The sequence below is a fragment of the Drosophila arizonae genome, chromosome 3 (genome assembly GCF_054131065.1).
Source record: "Drosophila arizonae isolate 15081-1271.41 chromosome 3, UAZ_ARI_1.0, whole genome shotgun sequence".
Taxonomy (NCBI): domain Eukaryota; kingdom Metazoa; phylum Arthropoda; class Insecta; order Diptera; family Drosophilidae; genus Drosophila; species Drosophila arizonae.
The window spans coordinates 17,963,398-17,984,765 of record NC_142923.1 but is presented as its reverse complement, the minus strand read 5'-3'; the positions used below and the strand labels follow the sequence as shown (position 1 = coordinate 17,984,765).

At 39.0% G+C, this 21,368-nt stretch overlaps 2 protein-coding genes across 9 annotated transcripts in view; one reads left to right on the top strand and one right to left on the bottom strand.

Annotated features, from left to right (window-relative positions):
- TrissinR (Trissin receptor) overlaps window positions 1–14,641 on the top strand; it is a 49,357-nt gene extending 34,716 nt beyond the window's left edge. For 6 of the 7 annotated variants that reach the window (XM_089463672.1, XM_089463670.1, XM_089463669.1 and 3 more), the window contains exons 4-11: window positions 1,930–2,074; window positions 3,407–3,566; window positions 4,323–4,523; window positions 4,884–5,291; window positions 8,077–8,091; window positions 8,235–8,485; window positions 13,820–14,039; window positions 14,169–14,641. In XM_089463672.1, coding sequence (XP_089319798.1) covers window positions 1,930–2,074; window positions 3,407–3,566; window positions 4,323–4,523; window positions 4,884–5,291; window positions 8,077–8,091; window positions 8,235–8,485; window positions 13,820–14,039; window positions 14,169–14,219 — 1,451 coding nt within the window. In that variant the 3' untranslated portion in view covers window positions 14,220–14,641. The remainder of the gene's footprint in view (window positions 1–1,929; window positions 2,075–3,406; window positions 3,567–4,322; window positions 4,524–4,883; window positions 5,292–8,076; window positions 8,092–8,234; window positions 8,486–13,819; window positions 14,040–14,168) is intronic. The other variant, XM_018004703.2, reaches the window with a different exon arrangement.
- A 5,076-nt stretch (window positions 14,642–19,717) lies between these two features.
- The window catches only part of rau (RA domain-containing protein rau), a 33,358-nt gene continuing 31,707 nt past the window's right edge, over window positions 19,718–21,368 (bottom strand). For both annotated transcript variants that reach the window (XM_089463602.1, XM_018004704.2), the window contains one exon: window positions 19,718–21,281. In XM_089463602.1, the coding sequence (XP_089319728.1) occupies window positions 20,138–21,281 (1,144 nt within the window). In that variant the 3' untranslated portion in view covers window positions 19,718–20,137. The remainder of the gene's footprint in view (window positions 21,282–21,368) is intronic.

Below are 21,368 nucleotides of genomic sequence, written 5' to 3'. Positions count from 1 at the left end.
CTTAATTGGATCAATCGTTATTAGTTGAACAGTTTTTGGTTTTGTCCATTCACTTTTAACTTGCACACAGTTGGCATTTAATTGTGATTGAATTATTCGTTCACTCGATTATTTCACTTAGTTGGATTAATCGTTTATAATTGAACGGGTTGTTAATTTTTTTTTGATATAACACTTATGACTTTTTGGGATCGAGCGATATGTAAGTCCCGGACACAAATGTTATGTAGTGGTTGATTTCCACTACGCAGAACTTCTAAATAGTCCAGCGGGTCTATATTTTAACTAGAAGTCTGATTGCACACGCGAGAGGTCACGTAGTACTTTAGCGGATTGGAATGATGATCTTGATTATTCACCAAATCAATCCTACCGGCTGCGCCAATAATAAAACCGACGTTATTGTTGAGATAAAAAAAAATTTTATTCTTAATAACTTATGTACAATCGGTCTTAGAGCTGAGTTGAAACTGAAGTTGAATTGATGATTTGTTTGTCTTATATAGCTAGAAATATGTATCGATGGTGGCGTGATTGTGGCGAAGTGAGTGGCCTGATCGGTGACTCCCAAATATGCTGCGTATGCAGTTCCCACGGGAAGGGTTTAGTGCGTTGGAGTGCGATTCGTTTGTATGTGTGGACGATGGGATGATTGTTGCTGAGGCGATTTGTTTATAAGTAGTCGCTAGGGCGATTTGTTTATGTTGAGTGGCTTTGGTGCAGAGTGATGATTGTTTCTGAGGCGATTTGTTTATGTTGAGTTATGAAGGGGATCGTGGCTTTGGTGTCGAGTTTAAGTGTGGGTGAGTGCTGATGCATATATTACTATATATATATATATATATATATATGTACGTATATCTTTGAATATATATATAAAGGATCAAATAGAATATGCCATACAAAGACAAACTAAACCCAAGAACTTATTTTAAATTTCAATATAGATGACCTTTATGGCTAATTAAGACTTGAACTAGACTCAAACATAATCGGCTTAACGTCAAGTTAAATCAGAATTTATAACTTTAAAAGGATTAGGATTAAGGTATTCAAAAGTTAAAATAAACTTTGCTTTCATCTCATTGACCAAAAAAAAAAAAAATGGTAAAATAAAAAATGGTAAAATAAATACGATGTGTTGATTTTATATCAAGACTATTGTAACTGCCGTAGTGTTCAGTTTATTTATACCCATTTATCTAGACCCATGCATGAACTCAACGTCGAAACAACCTTAATCGATCATCAACTCAATTCTCATAATACGTCAACTCTCCATAATACGTCGAGCATGTTTCTTACATCAAATGATGATTACATATTTCATTCGAGTGAGAATTGACTTGTTTTAGAGCAAGAAACATGTGCTACAGTCTGTGACTTACTTTTGGTATTAGCATATATAATTTATGAGCAATTTCACAGCTTTTCCTTTTGATCCAGTTTGGCCAGCTGTGGCAATTAGCCTTAACTGTCTGCACATTCCATTGTTGGCCACATATCATAGGCCCTTGGCTGCTGTTGTCAGTTAAATTCAGGGTTTTCATTTAATTAAAGCAGACATTGCGAGTGCGAGAGAGAGAGAGAGAGAGAGAGAGAGAAAGAGAGACACACAGGCTCATAGCCAGAGATGTGGCATAAATGAAAGCCCCTAATTAAAATAAACTTTCAACGCAACGTTAAGCCAAACGGCAAGGGACTGTGACAAAAATTGCCATTCAGTATCATGTGTGCCTGTGTAGACTGTCTGCTAAAAGTTGGTGCGCCAGCTCTGCGTCGACAGATGGGCGGACTTTTTGCTCTACTCTGAAAGCAGAGCCAAATATTATGTTAACATTTTTAAAATTTCCCATCTACAAATCATTTGAATGGAACAGCTTAATTGACTTTTGGTAACTATTATTCCTTAATTTGTGACTCTCCTAGGCAATCTGCTTGTTATATTGGTCGTCACGCTGTCGCGCCGTCTGCGGTCCATTACCAACTTTTTCTTGGCCAACTTGGCCTTTGCCGACTTCTGCGTGGGTCTCTTCTGTGTTATGCAAAATCTCTCCATTTATCTTATAGACAGGTAAGTGGGAAAAATAAATTTATTACAATATTTAATAAAAATAATACTAATTAAATTAAAAAAAAAAAGGAAAGTTAAATAATAAATTAAAAATAAATAAAGTAAAGTCTGTGAAAATTGAAAATTCAATAATTATTTTAATATAAACTTTTTGATTTTTTTTTTTTAATATTATTAACCAGATATAAGATACCTGAGCTCTGTAACTTGATAAACAATTGTATTCATATATCTATTTTTTTTTTACATTTTTTTATTTCATTTATTTTATATTACAAGTATCACTTTATGTTTTTCTTTTTCTCGTATTAATTTTTTTTTTTTTTTTCATCAAGGTATTCTTTATTGTTCTCCATAGCAATAAATAATTTTCAATGAATTTAAATACCAACTTTAACAAATCAAAGACAAAGGCATCTCTCAGAACTTCGTTTAAGGTGAAAAAGCAAAGAAGAGAACCCGTCCGGATTTATGGGTATACCGTATACGACTTTCTCATGCTCGAGGAGCGCATACCGAAAGCTTTCACTTTTAATGGATATTTAAGTAGCTCAGCAAATTTGATGCCTTTCAGCTGTAGCAGAGAATGCCAAGAAGTTGCCAATAATTTTTATTTATATATTTGTAAAAATGTCGAGCGAAGTAGCAGAAGAAATTCTGACATTTTTCCACTTACGGCGGATTAGCTGTTCCACAAAAATAGAATTACGTGCTAATCCCCGAGCACAATGAGCCCGAGGCTACAATTTCAGGTGGCCTAATGCAATGAGAGAAAATATAAAAATGATGGCGAAGTGCTAAAGCTCTGGCCACAGCCTGCTCAAATGACACCTTAATGCGGCATAAGTTTGCGGTGGGCGTGTCATAACATTTGATACGTCTCGACGCCTCAAGTGTGTGAGAGCCTGCGCACCTGACCCGCCCACTCCTCAGTCAAAGAAGGGTTTTTACTCTTTGCACTTATGTACATATGTACGAGTTCATTAACATGAACTAGTAAGCTTATGAACAAGTTCAGCTCAATTATGGAACCGTTGAGTTTAATTCATTTGAAGTTGTTCCCCTCTCAATTAATAAACCGGATATAAATGAATCCGAGTCTATCCTTATGTTCAAGATAATTGAATATTAAAATAAACTAGTTCAGTATAGTTAAGGAACTAATGTGAGCCCACAGTAATTGAATATTATAGTGAACTAAAGAACAAGTTTAATTGATAATGTATAGTGAATTATATTTTCTACTTAAATTTATTAATGAACTAGTTCATCAAATTGTAGTACCATCCAAAGCTATAATATTTTTTCGCTCTTTTTTCGCACTCTTTTCAGCTGGGTCTTCGGCGAGTTCCTCTGCCGCATGTACCAATTCGTGCACTCGCTCAGCTATACGGCATCAATATTTATACTGGTGGTCATCTGCATGGAGCGGTACTTTGCCATTGTCCATCCAATAACGTGCAAACAAATTCTAACTGCTGCTCGCTTAAGGGTAAGTTAGTTACGTCAAATGGAAAATATTTTATAGTCTTTATTGGAATATAAATATTATGTTTAAAATTTGATTGGTTACTTTAAACTAGTACGATATAAAGAAACTAAAAATGAATTGATATGGTTTAATTATATAATGATGATGTCATATATGCATATATGACATTAAACAGTACAACAAATTCCTAATTAAATTTCAAATTTATTAAAATTAAGTTTAAGCCCTGAAATCAAATGAAATTTAATTCAGCTCTTAAGGCTCCTTAATCCATTCGTTTAGCTGGAACAGCGTTGGTGGCACTAGGAGGGTTTCGTTTCAATTTAATAGGAAATTCGACCGCAAATTACGCGCTAATGGAACTTATTAAACTGCGACTGCGAGAAAGTTGCCCAAAAGGTTAAATAGGCCAAAAGGAAAAGTTTTCTTCCTTGCGCAGCGCAAAACTTTTGCCAGAGCCAGCGGCCAGGCCAGGCATATCAATGGCATAATTATTGACCCAATTAATCTAATAAAAAAAGTTCCAGGAATAGAGATATGTATGTATATACATAGAAAACGCGCCGCCATTGTCTAGGCAAATGCTTCCTTGTTAATGTGAATAGCGTCCATTAAACTGAAGTATGGCATAGACTGGCCATGGACATAGAGACATACGAAACTCTGTGTGTGACAATTGGCAATTAGTGAAGAGCTTAGCGTGTTTCGCCTAGACCCATTTAGATGACAACCTGGTAAAATGTTGCCCTCTTGCAGATGGTCATTGTCACCGTGTGGATTACGTCGGCAGTCTACTCGACGCCCAAATTTGTCTTCAGCAAGACTATTAAGAACATCCACACCGAGGATGGCCAGGAGGAGGAGATCTGTGTCCTGGATCGGGAAATGTTCAATTCCAAGTTGCTCGACATGATTAACTTTGTGCTGCTCTACGTGATGCCGCTCCTGGTTATGACGGTAAGTAAGGTTAGGTGAGCTAAGCCAGTGGGGAGAAGAAAGAGGGAAGAAGGGAGAGAAAGTCGAGAAGTGAAGAGAAGAAACCAAAAGAAAAGAGATAAGAAAACTACAGAAGAGAAGATAAGGCAGAAGAAGAATAGAAGAGGGAAGAAAAAAGAGAAGAGATGATGATTAAGAGAATAAATAAAGCGAAAGAAGCAAACAAGAGAAGAGAGAAGCAATGAATAAGGGAAAAGAAAAGAGAAGACAAGGTAGCTTAGCCATAATCCAAGCAGCATAATTGCCCGACTCTTCTTCAAATATTCAGATATTATAGCACCATGCACTTGCTATTATAATAACCATAAATTACTTTGACAGGTGCTGTACAGCAAAATAGCCATCGCTTTGTGGCGCAGCTCCCGTGGTCTCAGTCCGCATGTGACGCAACATCAGCACCAACAACAACAACAGCAACAGCAGCAGCAGCAGCAGGCTGGTCCAGAGAATAGCATGAGTCTGCATAACAGCATGTACCATCATCATCATCATCATCACCATCATCCGCACGCACATCCCCTAGCCCATCCACATCATCATCAACTCCATCAGCTGCCAGCGTCGTCAGCGACAGGAGGAGGAGCTGGAGTCGGAGCAGGAGGCAGTGCTGGAGGAGTAGGAACAGGTGCTGGAACATCGTCGCTAGCTTCCGGCAGCAGTTCCACGTCCTTGTCACGTAAACAAAGCAGTAAATACGAAAAGCGAGGCGTCAGCATCACCGAGAGTCAGGTGAGTTCAACAACAAAAACAGATAGTCACAGGTGTTTCACTTGGCACTCTGGCTGCCCAAAACATTCTAAGCAATGTCAAGTTCTATGCAAAAAGTACCCTAATGTGATATGTACTTACATATATATACCTACATACATACATACCTACATACATCTTTTGAAGAAAATGTGGGGATTGCGCTCAGAAGTGCATAAACAAGTTGCGAAGCTATAGCTTGAGTAGAAAGAAATAACATGATGCGAAAATCAAGCACAATTTAATTTAACATAGTATAAGAGTTGAGCGAGACAGACAAAATCCACAAATTTATATAGAGAGCTGCGTGGATCATACACGATAAATGAACTGAGTGCTTTTGTAGAAGTTAAATTTTACTTATACTTAACTTCATATGAGCGAGCGAGACATACAGAATCCATAAATAAACAAAAGATGAGCAGAGTGGCCTCAGCGGAGGTTAAGGTTGCGCCTGAGCTTCTAGCGCTTAGAGAGTGGATCGTAAATCATAATTGAGCTGAGCAGTTTTGTGGAAGCTAAGTGATTTACTATAAATTGAACCGCGACGTTCCAGAGACTGTAGCTGCCATTAATTTGAGTGAGCGAGACACAAAATCCTTGGATTGTAAGCGAATGGTGTGCTGCTTCGTTCTCTCTATTGCATTCGAAGTTTCTGAGCAGAGAGCACGCTACTAATAATATGTAATATGTATGCACATGCATACGTGTGTGAATGTGTGAGTGTGCAATTATAATGCAGATACTGCATAGGGAGCGCGTTGTTTTGACTCACTCTTTTATTTTCTCCTTTGTGACATTCTTGCTCATTTGCCATCTGCAGGCATCTTTTCCTCTTTGGACTGCTGCTCACCTTTGTCTCAGTTGCTCTCGAGCAATCAGTCGTAGCGCGTACGCACACACTTCTTATATTTTTTGCGACAAATAACAAATGTGTATACTTATACTTATTCATACATATATCGTATATCACATGAAGTTCATCAATTAATAAAAGCTAAAAAAGTTGTTTGTTAACCTGAAATGTGTTTAATGAAAATGAAAATCAAAGTAAAGGCTTTAGTTACATAGATATGTATATATGTATGTACATCAATAATGTTCATGTGCACATTGTGATCACTCATGCTTACATATATTTGTAATCTTCTTGCTCTAACATTATCGTCTTTTCCTTTCGCTAAGAGCTTTAGAGCATAAAACTACAAAGCTTAACTAAAACGCATATAAAATTTACTCACTTGCTCTGAGCGCACAGAGTTTGTGGATCATAAGCTATATGCGCGCTGTGTATTTAAATGACTGCGGAGCTGAGCACTTTTCACTAATAAGAGCTCATTAGGCTCTAGCGTCCGCACTTAAGTTACTTTAATTAAAATACGTGTGCAAATGAGAGCGTGCGTGTAAGTTGGAGTTATTTGAGTTCTGTGATTTCTGTCAGCGCTGACAGTAATACACATTGGATGTGAGAGGTAATTAAAATTTCAATAATTTTAGTTGTGTCAACAGAAAATCGAATTTAATAATATATATTAATATACATATATCTGTCAAAATAATTTGCTACATAAATTTGAAATAGCATGAAAACTGATTGTGGTAAAATGTAATATTTATTGCACACAAAATGACATTTTATGATATCCTTTGAATTTAATTGAAAGCTTGATATATTTAGTTGGCACTTGATATCTTAACATTGCAGCGCAAACTTTTGCCCAGCTCGAGCTGAGGTAAACTAATACTTGAACAACAAATTTAAAGTATTCGCATTCCTTAACTTTCTCGCACTGTGTGTAAAGGTGTAAAGTGTGCAGGCCGTGTGGCAGGTATGGCAGGTGTGGCAGGTATAAGTGGCGCGCGTGGCTTCTAATAGTTAATATTTGTTGAAGTTGAGCGAGCTGCAAGTGGAAATTGCAGTTGAAATGGCAATTTGGTCAACATTACCTGCAGCTACAGCAGCAGCTGCAGCATCAGGTGTCAAGCGGCATTAGAGAGCATTACACAGACAGCTTGTTGGCTGGCAACTTAAGCCACGCCAGACCAGCCGAGGCCAAGGCAGTGGCAGTGGCAACTTTCAAAATGAAACCAAGCTCAAGTAAAATGTGTGCTATTCCACTCAGCTACCGTGCCACGCCGCGTATGCGTAATATATCAATATGCCACTTACTCAACCTCAAATGAGCGCTCGACCGCAGCCAGCATTAAATTGAGCCTTTAATATATATTTTAAACTTAATATATGATTCCTTGGAGTAGTCTACATTAAACATAAATCAATTAAAGAGACATTGTGTAGAATCAAATGCAAAGCATAGAATATTCAAAAAGATAATATTAGCATTAGAAATCGAATATTGGTGAAAATAGTAGCGCTATTAGATGTAATGAGTTAACAAATAAGAACAGTAGATTTAAGTATACTGAATTAATTCTAAGTCTAATTAATAGTGTATAATTATTATATATACATATTATATATACATATTAGACTGATAAACAAACAAAAAATTTTGCTTATTGCTTTTATAAATTCTCTCTTAATAGTTTTCTATTAAAAGTTAAGTTCTAGTATTATATATATCTATCTCTCTTTCTCCCTTTCTCTATCTCTATTTCTCCCAATCTCTCTATCTGCTCTCTCTCTTTATATTTATCTCGCTTCCTTATTTTCAACACAACCTAACAATAACATTTATTTACATTCTCTACCGACAAAAAAAAACTACAAAAACAACACAACAACAATAACACTGAAAAAACGTAGCTTGATAATTGCAAGGTTCGTATTTTCATGAAAACCACTCTTAAAGCTCTAAAAAAAATAAAGTAAATAAAAATATACAAAAAATATATAAAAAAAAACAGAAAAATAGTTTTCCATTTGATTAATGTCCATAAACACGTCCTCGATTTCTTATGCAGGTCTCGCTAGAGGCGGATCGGCCCATTGTGAGCGCTTGTCGCAAAACGAGCTTCTATCATCACTCCCACACCCACAATCAGCGGCAGGGCAATGGAGGCGGTGGTGTGGGCGTGGCAACCGCACATATGTCACACTCATCGAGCAATGTACTACGCGCACGGAGAGGCGTGGTCCGCATGCTGATAATATTTGTGCTGACATTCGCGCTCTGCAATCTGCCGTATCATGCGCGCAAGATGTGGCAATACTGGTGAGTGGTACACTGAGAGAAAAGCAATTATAATTAACTGGGAGCACATGTGGAAAAGCCTTTTAAATGGGAAATTTAATAGCCAAATTTTAGAATGCAAAAATCTTGCTTTATTAACGTAACTTGCCATTTTAATTAATTGAATATTATTTATTATATATTTTTTAAGTGTAAATTAAAGAACTAAAAATATTTATTAAATTTCTGAAATTTAATTTGCTGTTTAAGGTTAATATTAATGAAACTTTCTTTGCTTAAGTGTGTTTATTTTTTTCTGATTAAAGCAAATACTGCGAAAATGTGTATAAAATGAATTTAATTTTGTGTAAAGAAGGAACTATTTTCTTAAATTGTTTAAAATTTTAATCAAGTGAAAATCATTTTGGCTTGGGTCAGTGCAGTGCGGATAGTCTGTCGCCTTCGTCATCATCATTATCATCATCATCATCACCTTCATCATCAGTAGGATAAGCATCTGCGCCATTTGATGTTATGCAAACAGTTGAGAGTCATTTGCATGTAGCGCGTAGCCATCTGACGCGCAATAAATAATACACTCCAACCTACCTGTGCCTGTGCCTGTACCTGTCCTTACCTGTCGCGGCGCAAACAATTAAATTGTCTATTAAAATGGTCCAATTGCCATTCAGATTGGCCGAAAAGCCGCCTCTCAGCCTGTTTGCGTGCAACATTCTCGATTTTCAGCCTAATTGTTATTCACGGCGCAGCGCTTCTCATCGCATTTGCTTCAGAGGCTATTTAACAGTTAACTGAATGTGGACTTTAAGCTTTTGTTTGGGATCCCTTAAGGGCTTAACCAAAAGGCAAAGCAGGAATAGATTGAATAGATTGAAAAGATTTTCAGGACATAAATGCGCGTAAAAAATATATATTAAGAAATTTAATATATTTAATGTTATTTTAAACGTTATTAGTATAAATGTATTTAAAGACTAAAAATAAATAGTTTAACTTATTTTTACAATCATTCTTATAACTAAATTAAAAGAAGTTTTTTTTATTAAATCAATTTAAAAATTTCTCTTTGTGAGTTTAAAATTGAGAATATATAATTAGAAATATTTATAATAAGAACATAAGCTATTAATTAATGTAGGTACAATATTATATAATGTAATAATAATACAATATTAATATATATAATAAATTTGTACCTTTTATTTTGATTTTTAATATTGAAGTAATATAATATGATATATATTATATTAATAAGTATATAATTCGATTAGAATAGAAATTTAGTATATTAGTGCACAATAATCTATTTTCTATTTATATAGCTTCAATTTGTAATCCTATTTTATTATTATTTCACAAAAATATTTGCCGCAAATTTGTTCTCTTATCTGGAAGTTGAATAAGTTTCTCAAATACGTCAAGTGACATTGATATTTGTGTCTGCTCCAGCAAGATGTATTTTTCTTCTTCTGAAACAATTCACTTGGCTTGGAGTTGTCTCATGTCTGGGTGGGCATCAATCAAAGTGAATGTGCCAAGGCAGATAGACAAAGGTATATATGTATATGTATGTATATATTTGTATACATATAAAAACAAGTCTAATATGAATTATTATTTTAGAATGACTTGGACTGGAATTTAAGCATCTGATCAGCTTGAAGCTTGTTGACAATTGATGCCATTAGCCGAATTACAGCGCATCGCATCACATGGCAAATGTCTTAATAGAAATAAATTGTGAACGACAGACGGACAGACAGATGGACAGGCATCCCTGCTCATCCCAGCTTTGCTTACTTTCTCCTTGTTGGGGTTTGCCTTGACCATATTTTCTGCGTCGTTCTATTCAAACATTTCGGTTCATATTTGCCTTCGTCTGGCCTCTGCTGCTTGTGGGTCATGTTTGATTTTTCCATTCTCTGACGGCTTCTGGTTAGCTCTAAGGGCGAGGGGAGGTGGAGCGAGTCGCTGATTGGTTTGCCAGCTGACCAGATGATGCGATATAAACTGTTGATTTGAGGAACAGCAAAAATCGAAAGCTGAAAATCTGAACTGGGAACTGTGAAGTAAACATTTATTAAAGTAAGCTTCAATTGGGATATTTTTGCGAATTGTTTTCATTTTTTTTTTTTTTTTTTTTTTTTTTTTACATGTGTGTGTTTGTGTGTGTGCGACAGAGTAAAACAAATAAATTCTAGTTTCGTTTTTATGCCGACCACAAATCGCCCCAAACATAAAATTTTTTGCATATTACAAACGCGCACTGAAACCAAGCGCAAAATGCATCTAAGCAATTCGAGCGAAAATATATTCCGCAAATATTATATGTTATTAAATTATTATTTTTAATATTGTTCAAGCAAAACGCGCGCAGTCGACCGAAGCGTGAATATTAAATGAAATATTTGGCCAAAGCAAACAAATGATTAAATGCAAAATAGTTGCATTTATGGCTCACGTTTAAAGGTCTTGCTCACACCCAACTCGAAACGTTTGACACTCTGATAATCCCAATAGATGACGAAGGGAAATGGCGAACTTCTAAACATCAATCAATCCTTAGCTCTTAATTTCCTTTTGTTTTGTTAGCCATAAATTGTGTTTAGCAGGTTTCAATCGCATGATAAAACAATGTAATAGAAAGTCTATTTGTGGGAAATTAGAATCGAATATATGAAACTTTTCTCATAGGCAATACCTGACTGGAAGAGGCATGTGTAGCATTTATATACACATCAAAATTATACAGTGAGAGTTGTATAAAAAAATATTTACCATAATTTAAATATTATTTATATAGCAAGATTTATTTGCTGAGCAAGAAGTAGATTTTTTTTTTAGATATTATCATTGACATATAGAATATAATAGCTTAAAAATAAATACAATTCTTTTTCTTTTTGTAATATTACTTTTTAGTATTTTTATATAATTATAAAAATTAAATGATGCATATTTAATATGAGCTGTACTTGATAATTGTAAAAAGTAGTATCTCTACAATAGATTTGGATAGATTTGACTAAACTAGTTAGACTAGACTAGTTAGGCATGGATAAACTTGAAATGACTGAGCTTCACTTGGCAGGAGTAGACTAGGCAATGCCTGGTCTAGACTGGACTGAACGAGACTAGGCGGGGATATATTAAATTAGACTAGACTAAGCTTGACTAAATCTGCCGTTAGGCTATACTAGAATTAACTTAATACCCAGAGAAGCGTCTTTCATCTGCCCTCTGTTTAAACAGCTCTCTCACTAGCTGAAAACAGTTCAACATAAATTGCTCCTTTCTAGACAACTATCGGACTAACTTACAGCACCTGAATAACTGCTTGAATTATTCTACTCTCATGCTAAGACTCACTGGAACAAACTTTAACAAGTTCATCTGCAAGAGAGAAAAGAGAAAGCCTTTCTTTCCATTTCTTTGCTTGCCTATTGTCCATCTTAAAGGCTGCCTAGTTTCAATTCGCTTCCATTATGCTGCTGCTTGGAGTGGCTTTAATGAATTGCGAACTGTTTTAGCCTAATGTTGCCTTTTACGACGATGACGGCGTTGGCCGTGTGTAGTCGATTGGCTTACGCTAGCCCAGTTTTTTATACGCCAACATTTATATTAATAGACGCTGGCAGACGACGGGGCACAGCGTGGGGCAGCTGATCCTTATTGGCCCGGAAGGCCAGACGGCAGACGCGACGTTCAGCCTGGAACTGAGGGACATTCGAGCTGCTCCTAATGTTGCCTTATTATATGGATTGCCCGACAAATGGTCACCCCATGCGGCGCGGAGGCCTGTCCTTCTGCTTCGATTTAGGTTCCTTTCGCTTTCTCTTGGTGTAGTTAGCCTCTGTTTGTGGCTTTGCCGCTTTAAATTTGCAAGTCAATTGTGAAAGCCACTCGAGAACTCAAGCAGCGCAGCACTGGCCGGGACCTTTGAGATCGCCAATCAGTTAGCCGCGCCCCCGTCGCCCCCGTCGCCCCCGTCGCACCTGTCGCACATTGCTGTCAGCTGCAAGTGCAGCGCAAATTGTCAGCTCGCAAACAACGCGAGAGGAGAACCGAAAACATTTTGACAGTTCGCTCAAAAAGTTTGCGTTTGTCCAGTTTATAAACAAAACTTGAAGGGAAAGAAGTGATTCCCTAGTTACATTTCGACTAGAGGACTCCACTATAGGGTATATTTGTTTTGGGGACCCCGTGATACCCTGTATATTAAAGCAGTCAGGATTGAGAAACTCAAAGTAAAGCGAATTCATTGTCGCATTTAGTACAGGGTATATCGAAGTCGTGCCTATAACTAGTCCCCTCTCAGCCCTGCTGCCCACTTGAAGCTGCTGCAAAACTTTACACGCTGCGCAAAGTTAGTGCGAACAAGCAACGGCAGCAGGTAAAAATCTGTTGAAATACTTAAGAGTTTGCAACAACAACCAGAGTTGGCCAAAACACTTAGCAGACAGTAGACAGTTGGCCCAAGACAAAGCCCTCGGAACGAGTTTTAATAACAACTATATATATATATATATATATGTAGAGAGCTTAAGACACTTGAGTTGTGGGTGAAGAATAATAGAGTAGTATATATGGAGATGTAGAAGTTACAACTGTTATATGTAAATGTTAAAAGTATATCGAATGGCTTTAACAGCTTTCTCACTTTCACTCAGCATCGCCCTAGATTACAATCCTCTCTCGCTCTCGCAGAGAGTCTTGGATAGAAATCTGAGCTTAAAAGCGTGAAGCCACGACGAAATCTCACTCGGATAAAGCCTCCACCTCCACGAAAACTCAGTGTAAGCTCTCTGTGTCACACCAACATTACAGTAACAGAGACTGTTAGAATCTGCTGTTAGACTCTACTGTTAAAGTTCTATTTTAGAGTGTTCTGTTACCCGTTGGAGTCTGCTGTCACAGACTCACAGCCTGTGACACTCTGCTGTTGGCCTCTGCTATTGGACTCTGCTGTTAGACTCTGTTTTATGTTATAGTCTGTTACTACACATTGCTTTTATACTCTGTTGTGATATTGTGCTGTTAACTAAACAACATAACGTCATTTAATATAAGTATTTTACATTAAGAATGTATTGCGGTCAACACTCTCTACTGTCATAGACAGTGCTGGAGAACTGTTAAGTAACAAGTGTAAGCAGTAAATGTAAATATATTTAATATATTATGATTTAAAAACGTTTCTGTCTACTTTTTATTTGGCACATTTCCAACAGCTCAGGCAATTCTCGAGAAGATTTTAATGCTCATTTAAATGACAGCATTTGCATATACCAAAAATTCCTATATATTTATTTATATATTTTATTTATATTATTATTCTAAATTATATATTTGCAGGTCACGTTCGTATCGCGGTGATTCCAATTTTAATGCGCTGCTAACGCCGCTCACCTTTCTGGTCACGTACTTCAATTCGGGAGTTAATCCCCTGCTCTACGCCTTCCTCAGTCGCAATTTCCGCAAGGGCATGAAGGAGCTGCTGCTCTGCTCGTGGAAGAAGGGCAAGGGCAAGTCATCCTCGAACTCGTCGATGCATCACAAGCGCAAGGCGTTGCAGGTGTGTGTCTAACTGTGAGCCGGGTGCTTAATAATTTTCCCTGTTTTGGCATCCATTGACGCATGTTGATGTAACTGTCTCCCTCACACTCACACCTCTCCCTCCTTTTCTCTATCTGTCCATTTTTAGACCCACTCGCTGCCCACGGATACCACGCACATTGGCAACGAGCAGCTATGATGGCCAAGCTGCTGGAGGAGGCGCTTTAGGCTGTTCGGTCGTCGCTCGTAGAACCCAACGGATTAGCTCATTGTGATGCTCACTTAAGAAGTCTCAATTGCTTGGCAAGCGAATAACTAAATAAGCTCCATTTATAGATTTTATCCATTGTCAAACAAAGTGTTGTACGAAAGAATTAAGCCATTTTTTAACTAAGCCTCATTCGTTACGCGCTAAAAGAGCGAAAACAGAGAGAGAGCCAGAGAGAGAGAGAGAGAGAGAGGCAGATCTTGCTCTCTGACTCGCAAATTGTATTTGAATAATTCTATATCTCAGGACACGCGGCGTGTCCATATTTAATAGCTGTAAGACGTCTCATTTAAAGTGATACCAAATATACGAATAAACTAACATTCAAACTCAATAATGTCTTAAGCATTCAGTAACTTGACTTTGGTATATTTATTAGCTTGCCTTTGATTGACTTGATTTAGTCACTTAATTTATATATGTATAAATTTTTCACGTTTTGTTTTAATGAGTTTGATTCTTTTATATATTCAAATAATATACATATATCTATATCTATATATAATAAAAACACAAAGCAATATTTATAATATATATATATATATAGATATATGTATAATTACAATTATTCAATTTTTTTATAATATTTTGATTTTAGTTTCACTGGAACTGCAAGTTAAGGCATAACAGGTAAGCTTCTTTATTTTTGCTTATTTACCAGCTAGAAAGCCTGCTGAAGCCTTTTATATGAAATTCTTTTATAGCATGGGACACTAATATTGATCGTGTCTGATGTTGAGGATCCTCGTGAATGCAGTCCGTTTGACTCAGGCGTCAGGATATGTTGTCAATACAAGGCTCAGCGTTGTTTCAGCTATCTTCTAAGTAGAGCAATATTTCACTATCGAGCAGCATACATCGAGCTATCGCATAAAGTAAAGCCAAACGATACTATCGATGGTGCCCTGGCAAACAGCAGAATTTATTTTCTCTTACTGATCGGCCTACAGCTTTATCTCTATCTATATTATTGCAAGACGATTAAGAGAGAATCATAATTGTATATCATCTGTACATAATACATCTACATGTTATATATGCAGTAGAGTCCCGATAATTCAACACGGCAAGAGGATCAGATTGTTTTCGATTTATACAGAATTATCGAGAACGAATTTTTTTGAAGGTAATAGAAATTTTTTCGATTTATCGCAATTTTCGATTTAGCGGGGCTCAAATTATTTAATATTATTATTATATTATATTATTAAATTGAGAGACTCGCCGGTATATCATATTTAGAATATTTGTACATAATGTATCATCGATACAAGTTATATATACCAATATGAATATCGATAAATTTATAAGATGTTATTTATCTATAAATTAACTGACATCCTCGTGGCTGGCTGAGATTAAGCTGACATCCCATTTACTAAGCTGAGCACTTCCAGCTGAGGTCTGCGACTGCAATGAATTCGCTTTGGCCGAATGTAAGCGAGCAGCAAAACAATTTGCATTTCGTTGCGTTTGCAATTGATTTGGTTTATTTTGAATAGATTTGATTTTGATTTATAATTTCTGCATTATCAGCAGCATAGCGACTGGCGACATAGCATTTGATTGCCGAATTCGAAGTCGAATTCGAATTTGCTGACGAACGATTTTGCGGCCAGCCATCAGACACGTTCAGCTGAGGCAGCCAAACGAAATCGGGAAAAACAATGCCACAATTCTTTTTTTTTATCTTGCATATTTTTTTTTTTTTCGTTATTATTATTTTTATTATTTGTATTGCTGTTGTTGTTGTTTTCCAATTTGTCAACGCACTGCAGCTGGCTAAGGACGCGCTGCTGCTGCTCTCAGCGCACCAAGCGAAGCCGTGCAAACTCAATTACCACGCGACTCGCGCTTTGAGCCAAATTAAGAGCGAGAGAAGAAATTGCCAAAAATGAAAAAGCAACGCGGAACAGTGGAACAGTGGAAGAAGAAGTGGAGAAGGAAATCTGCAATGAAATTCCGCGCAAAATGAAAAAATAAGAAAAGAAAAGTGAAGCTCGAGCACTTGTTTTGGTCTTTGTTTGCTTCTTGGCCATTTGTTAAGCTGCACGGCCGTCGCTTTGTTATGCAAAAGAGGAAGAGGAAGCGGAAGGCGAGGAGAGAAAAGGTGACCATAAATTGTGTCAAGTGGCGCCCTTAGAGCAGCGAGCAGCGAGCATCGGGCAGCGAGCATCGGGCAGCAGCTACTCAAAGCAACTTTCGGTTCAGCTTTGAGCCGGCAATTTCTCATAATTAAAAGCAAGTTGAAGCGACGAAGCGACGGCTGCGAATTGACATAAATCACAGTAACTGCCCTCGAATGGCATTCAAGATAAGCGCTGAGTGATGTATGCAAGCTGACAAAGCGAGAGAGGGCGTGAGAGAGCGAGAAGGAGAGAGACGTGGAGAGAGGGTGTGCATGGTGCTTGCAATAACTAAATAAAACATATGCAGCCCACATCAATCATACGCACTGTGTGCAGCAACATATTAGCTGTCCCGCTCACTCACTCACTATCTCTCTCTCTCTCACTCACTCTTTATCTCTTGAAAAATAAAAATGTGAAAAATGCGACGAAATTTAAAAATGCAAATAACAGGCGCACAGCCTACGACAGCAGGCAGCATCAGCATCAGAATCAGAATCAGCTGCAGCTGCAGCTCGACAAAAGTGTCGAAAGAGCTTGAGTTGAAAATTCTTATGGAAACTGATGAAAAATGTTTGTCATGTGCAGCAGTAGTTGGGGAGTATCGGCAAAGAGATACCGGTATGTGTGTGTGTGCCTGTGTGTGTGCCACACAATTTGAAGCTGAGCAAGTGTAAAGCAAATCTGGACTAAGAAATGCCCTCGGCTCAGTTACATATAACGCACTTGACTGCCACGAACTGAACGACTCGCTGAGCACAGCTCGGCATTTACAGGGTAGGCCGTTCAAAGAGTGCAAAGTTTTGCAAGTCAAGTTCTGGCTAAATGGCAATAACGAGAATTCAGCCGAGCATCGAGCCGGAGTAGCAGGCGAACAGGCAAACAGGCAAAAGGATGTTGCCACACATGTAAGTTTCAGTTGCCATCAGTATCTCCCCCCCCCCCCCTCTCACTCCCTCTCTCTCTCTCTCTTTCTCGCACTTGTCTTGGCTTGTCAGCCTATTAGGCAAGCCTGAGTCAACCAGAACTTGTGCATGTAATATAAACCAACTGGCAGCCAACTGGCAACTAAACTCAGCTCCTTCGATGCTGACGCAAACGGATTTTTTAATTAAAAGCAGCTGCAACTGAAGAAGAAGCAGCAGCGGCAGCTTCTGTCTCCATATTTTAAACATATTATGAAACGCACTAACAAATTAATACCAACGGCTATATACATATGTAGTTAGTCAACTGACGCCAGCGCCAGGATTACAATTTCATTCAAGTGAAAAATCAGCAGCTGTCAAAGAAGTCAATTGCAACAGCAAACAGATAACCGTCCGCCCAACCGACCGCCCGCCCGCCCACTCGCCCATACGCCCATGCGTCCACGCAGCCGTGCATAACTGTGGGCTGCGGCTTGCATGCTAAGCCGATTAGTTGTATAAAAACAAAAAGCGCACGCAAAAACCCGATTCAATTCGCACAACTTTCACAACAACAACAACAACAACAGCAAGTGCAACAGTAGCAGCAGCAAAAAATGATAAAGAAATTTTATCTAACGGATTATGGCAATTAGTTGGACGAGTAACAAAACGAGCTTAGATTAGTGTAAACTTACGTCATGTGTGCGTGTGCGGGTATGTGTGTGTGTGTGTGTACTCCATATACGTGCATGGGTGCACTATATGTGTATGTCTATGTATTGGTGTGGATGTGCAGCCTTCGATTCGCTGAACTTGGCAAACTTTGCTTCGGTTTTGTTCGTTTTGGTATAATACAGAATTTTGTTTGGCCAAGAGCTACACACACATACACTGTAAAAAATAACGTAGGCAATTTTCAGCTTAACTGTCTTAGCATTACTGTAAAATATAAATTTTTTAAATTTGTTTAAATAAACTTAAATTTTATTTATTTTGTGAACGTCAAAGGCTTAGAGTAAGGTTTATATATTTATTGATTTATTTTTTATTGCCCACGTTTTCCAACTTATCATGCAGACCATAAATATGGCTCTTTATGTTTTATAGGTATTTTATGATTGCGACACGGAAGCCTTCCATGCACAGGTAAGGGCAAAAGGCAGGAGTAACAGCAACAACAACAGCAACTGCGCAGTGCAAAGGCAAACAAACCATATCAGATCAACATAAGTCAACAACATGATTATTAGAATGTTTTGTTTATTTATAATTGCAATATTTACGTAAAATATGCGAAACTCCTATCAAATACAGCGCCAGCAAGCGACACTTCATTGACACAGCTCAATAACGCAGTACATAAATGCATTGCATACTTTTGGGCAGCTCGCTTATTAAAAAGTAGTTGCAATTGAATCCAATAGATGGCGCTATGCAATAAACCTCAATTACGCTTTTATGTTGCATACTTTTGTGATGATTCAGCTGATTGTTAACAGGCAAAATGAGATCGTTAGACTTGGTTTATTTATCCAAATGAAGTAAGAAAGCCAATTATTATGAATGTGATTATTTTACTAATATTCTTTTGATTGCTCTGCACAAACTGGACAATTCATAAGCAGCAATCAGGATGAAGGATTCTGAAACTCAACTAAGCTTTAGAAGAGAAAATTCGCAGAATGTTGCATAGGATGGAACCAAGGATATGGCTGTCAACTGGATATCAGTAAGGATGAGAACAAGCAGCGTAACTGCTAAAAGCCAAAACATACACGCGACTGCTGGGACTACTTTCACTTGCTGAACAAAGGAAACGCCGAACAAACAAACTACCCAAAGCGAAAACTTTCAGTATCTGTGAGACCCTTTCGCATCCTTTTGCGCTGACTTATTATTTTAGGCAGCAACAAATTGGATTTGATTGGCAATTTGTTTATTTTTAATTCAGTCTGACGACCTTTCTTAATAAATTAGTTGGCTAAAGTCGGAGCACTCAACGGAAAAAAAGGTCGCACAGCAACAAAATCCAGATCATTTCAGTAATTTAAGAGACTCCGGAAAATACAAAAAAAAAACTGCCGTAAAAAGGCTGAAGTTAAAGCTATCTTTAGCTTGTTTTCATTTTTGACGAAGCTGCTCGTACAGTAAGCTCATTTATATGGCAAATTGCGTATACGCCGCGTAAATCATTCCAGTTAAGCTCGGCGCCTCGTCGATCCTTAAAAATACAAATTGCAATTGGCCAACCGGCAGCGCCGCCGTCTGATTGACGTTAGCCGTAAATATTGCACTTAATGCAATTAACTTGCCCAGGCCCAGGTCAGGCAATATACCCTGTGGACAGCTGCAAAGGCGGGGTATGTTGATAATAATAATAACAATAATATTTCGGTTTTTTTTTTCTAGTTTATATTATTAGAATATCTTTTTGGTTTCTACATATATTTATCTTAAGTGTTAGCCCTTTTGTTAGGTGCCCAGATATCCGACGACTTAGTTTAGCTTTAGCTACGCGACTAAAGCCTCAAGCTATAGACTCCTTTAGTAATCTTGAATTTACCAGCTTTTAGTTGTGCAACAAATGCCAAAAGCTTCAATTTCTCCCTCTCTCTCCCCCTCTCCCTCTCGCTTTCTCTCTCTATCTCTTAACTATTTACACTTAGGCTTAAACTACAAATGCATCTTTGGTCCAAACGGTTTACGTTTCTTTTTGGGGATATTTCCACTCTCACGCTCTCTGCTCCTCTCTCTGCCTCTCTCTCTCGCACTGCCTGCCTCTCTATGTACAACTTGTGGCCCTGACTAGTTACAAATAGACAAAGTGGCCCAAGCCTTTCGCTGGATTATTGTTAACAGCCTCCGCTGCGAGCGTTGTATTAGCTGTCGCTGTTGTTGTTGCTGTTGTTGTCGCTGTCGCTGCTGTTGCATTGCCATTGACGTCAAGGCCGTCCTGGCTGTCCTCGGCGACGGGCAGCAGGCGGTTGTAGATGCCAGCTGGTGCATAGCGGGCATTCATGTGGATGTCCAGCAGCTTTTTGTCCTTGCCCAGCGAGGAGAACGAGTGTGTGGCGGTGCGTATTTCGCGTATGTTGTAGACGGGACTGTAAGCGCGAGCGGGCGACGGCGACGACGAGGAGGAGGAGGAGGAGGCAGAGCTAGAGATTGCGGCAGCTACGGCCGAACTGGCCGCATTTCCGTTCACCTGCACCGGCGTGCGTCGCTGAAAGAAGTCGCGACGCAGTGTGCATTCGGTGGAGGTGTCCGAAGAGCCGGAGCTGCTGGCGCATTCATCATCCTCGGCATCCTCGCTGCTGCTGCAGCTGCGCAGGTCCTCCGACAGCGACAGCTCCGACTCGAGCGACAGCTCCAGCAGGCTAACGGCATCCGCATCCGCATCTGCATCTGCAGCAGCAGCGGCAGCGGCGGCAGAGACAGCCGACGCATCGCTCTCGTAGCTCTTGATGGCCTCGTTCAGGTTGGCCAGCAGCTGGCGACGACGCGCATAGTTGGGCGTGCGCCGCACCAGGAAGTGGCAGTTCTCGCCCCGGCGCAGCCGCTCGGCCTGCGCGCGCAGCGGCAGATCGTCCGGATGCAGCTTGCGCTGGCACTCCTGGCCCGGGCAGACCTCGTACAGCGAGAAGTTCTCGACGGGCTCCAGGGAGCTGTAGCAGCCCAGCAGCAGCTGCAGCAGCTCGTCGCAGGTCGTCTCCTCGCTGATGACCAGCGACTTGTACTGCGAGCTCGGCTGCAGCGCCGAGGTGTGCACGCGGATCAGGCCGCCCGCCTTCAGCTGCAGGCAGAAGCGCGACTCGCCCTTGGGATGACAGGCCTGCAGGATGGCCGGGCGTGTGTCCTCGTCCAGCACCAGAATGGTCTTCACTCCTGCCCGCCGCACAGCCACCTCCATGGACAGATAGAAGAGGCGCGGATCCCGATGGCGCATCTTCAAGCTAAAGAGAGAAAGATACAGAGAGAGAGAGAGGGAGAGTTATTAGATTAGATCCATTCGAAAGTGGATTTCGTTCTCTCACACTTAC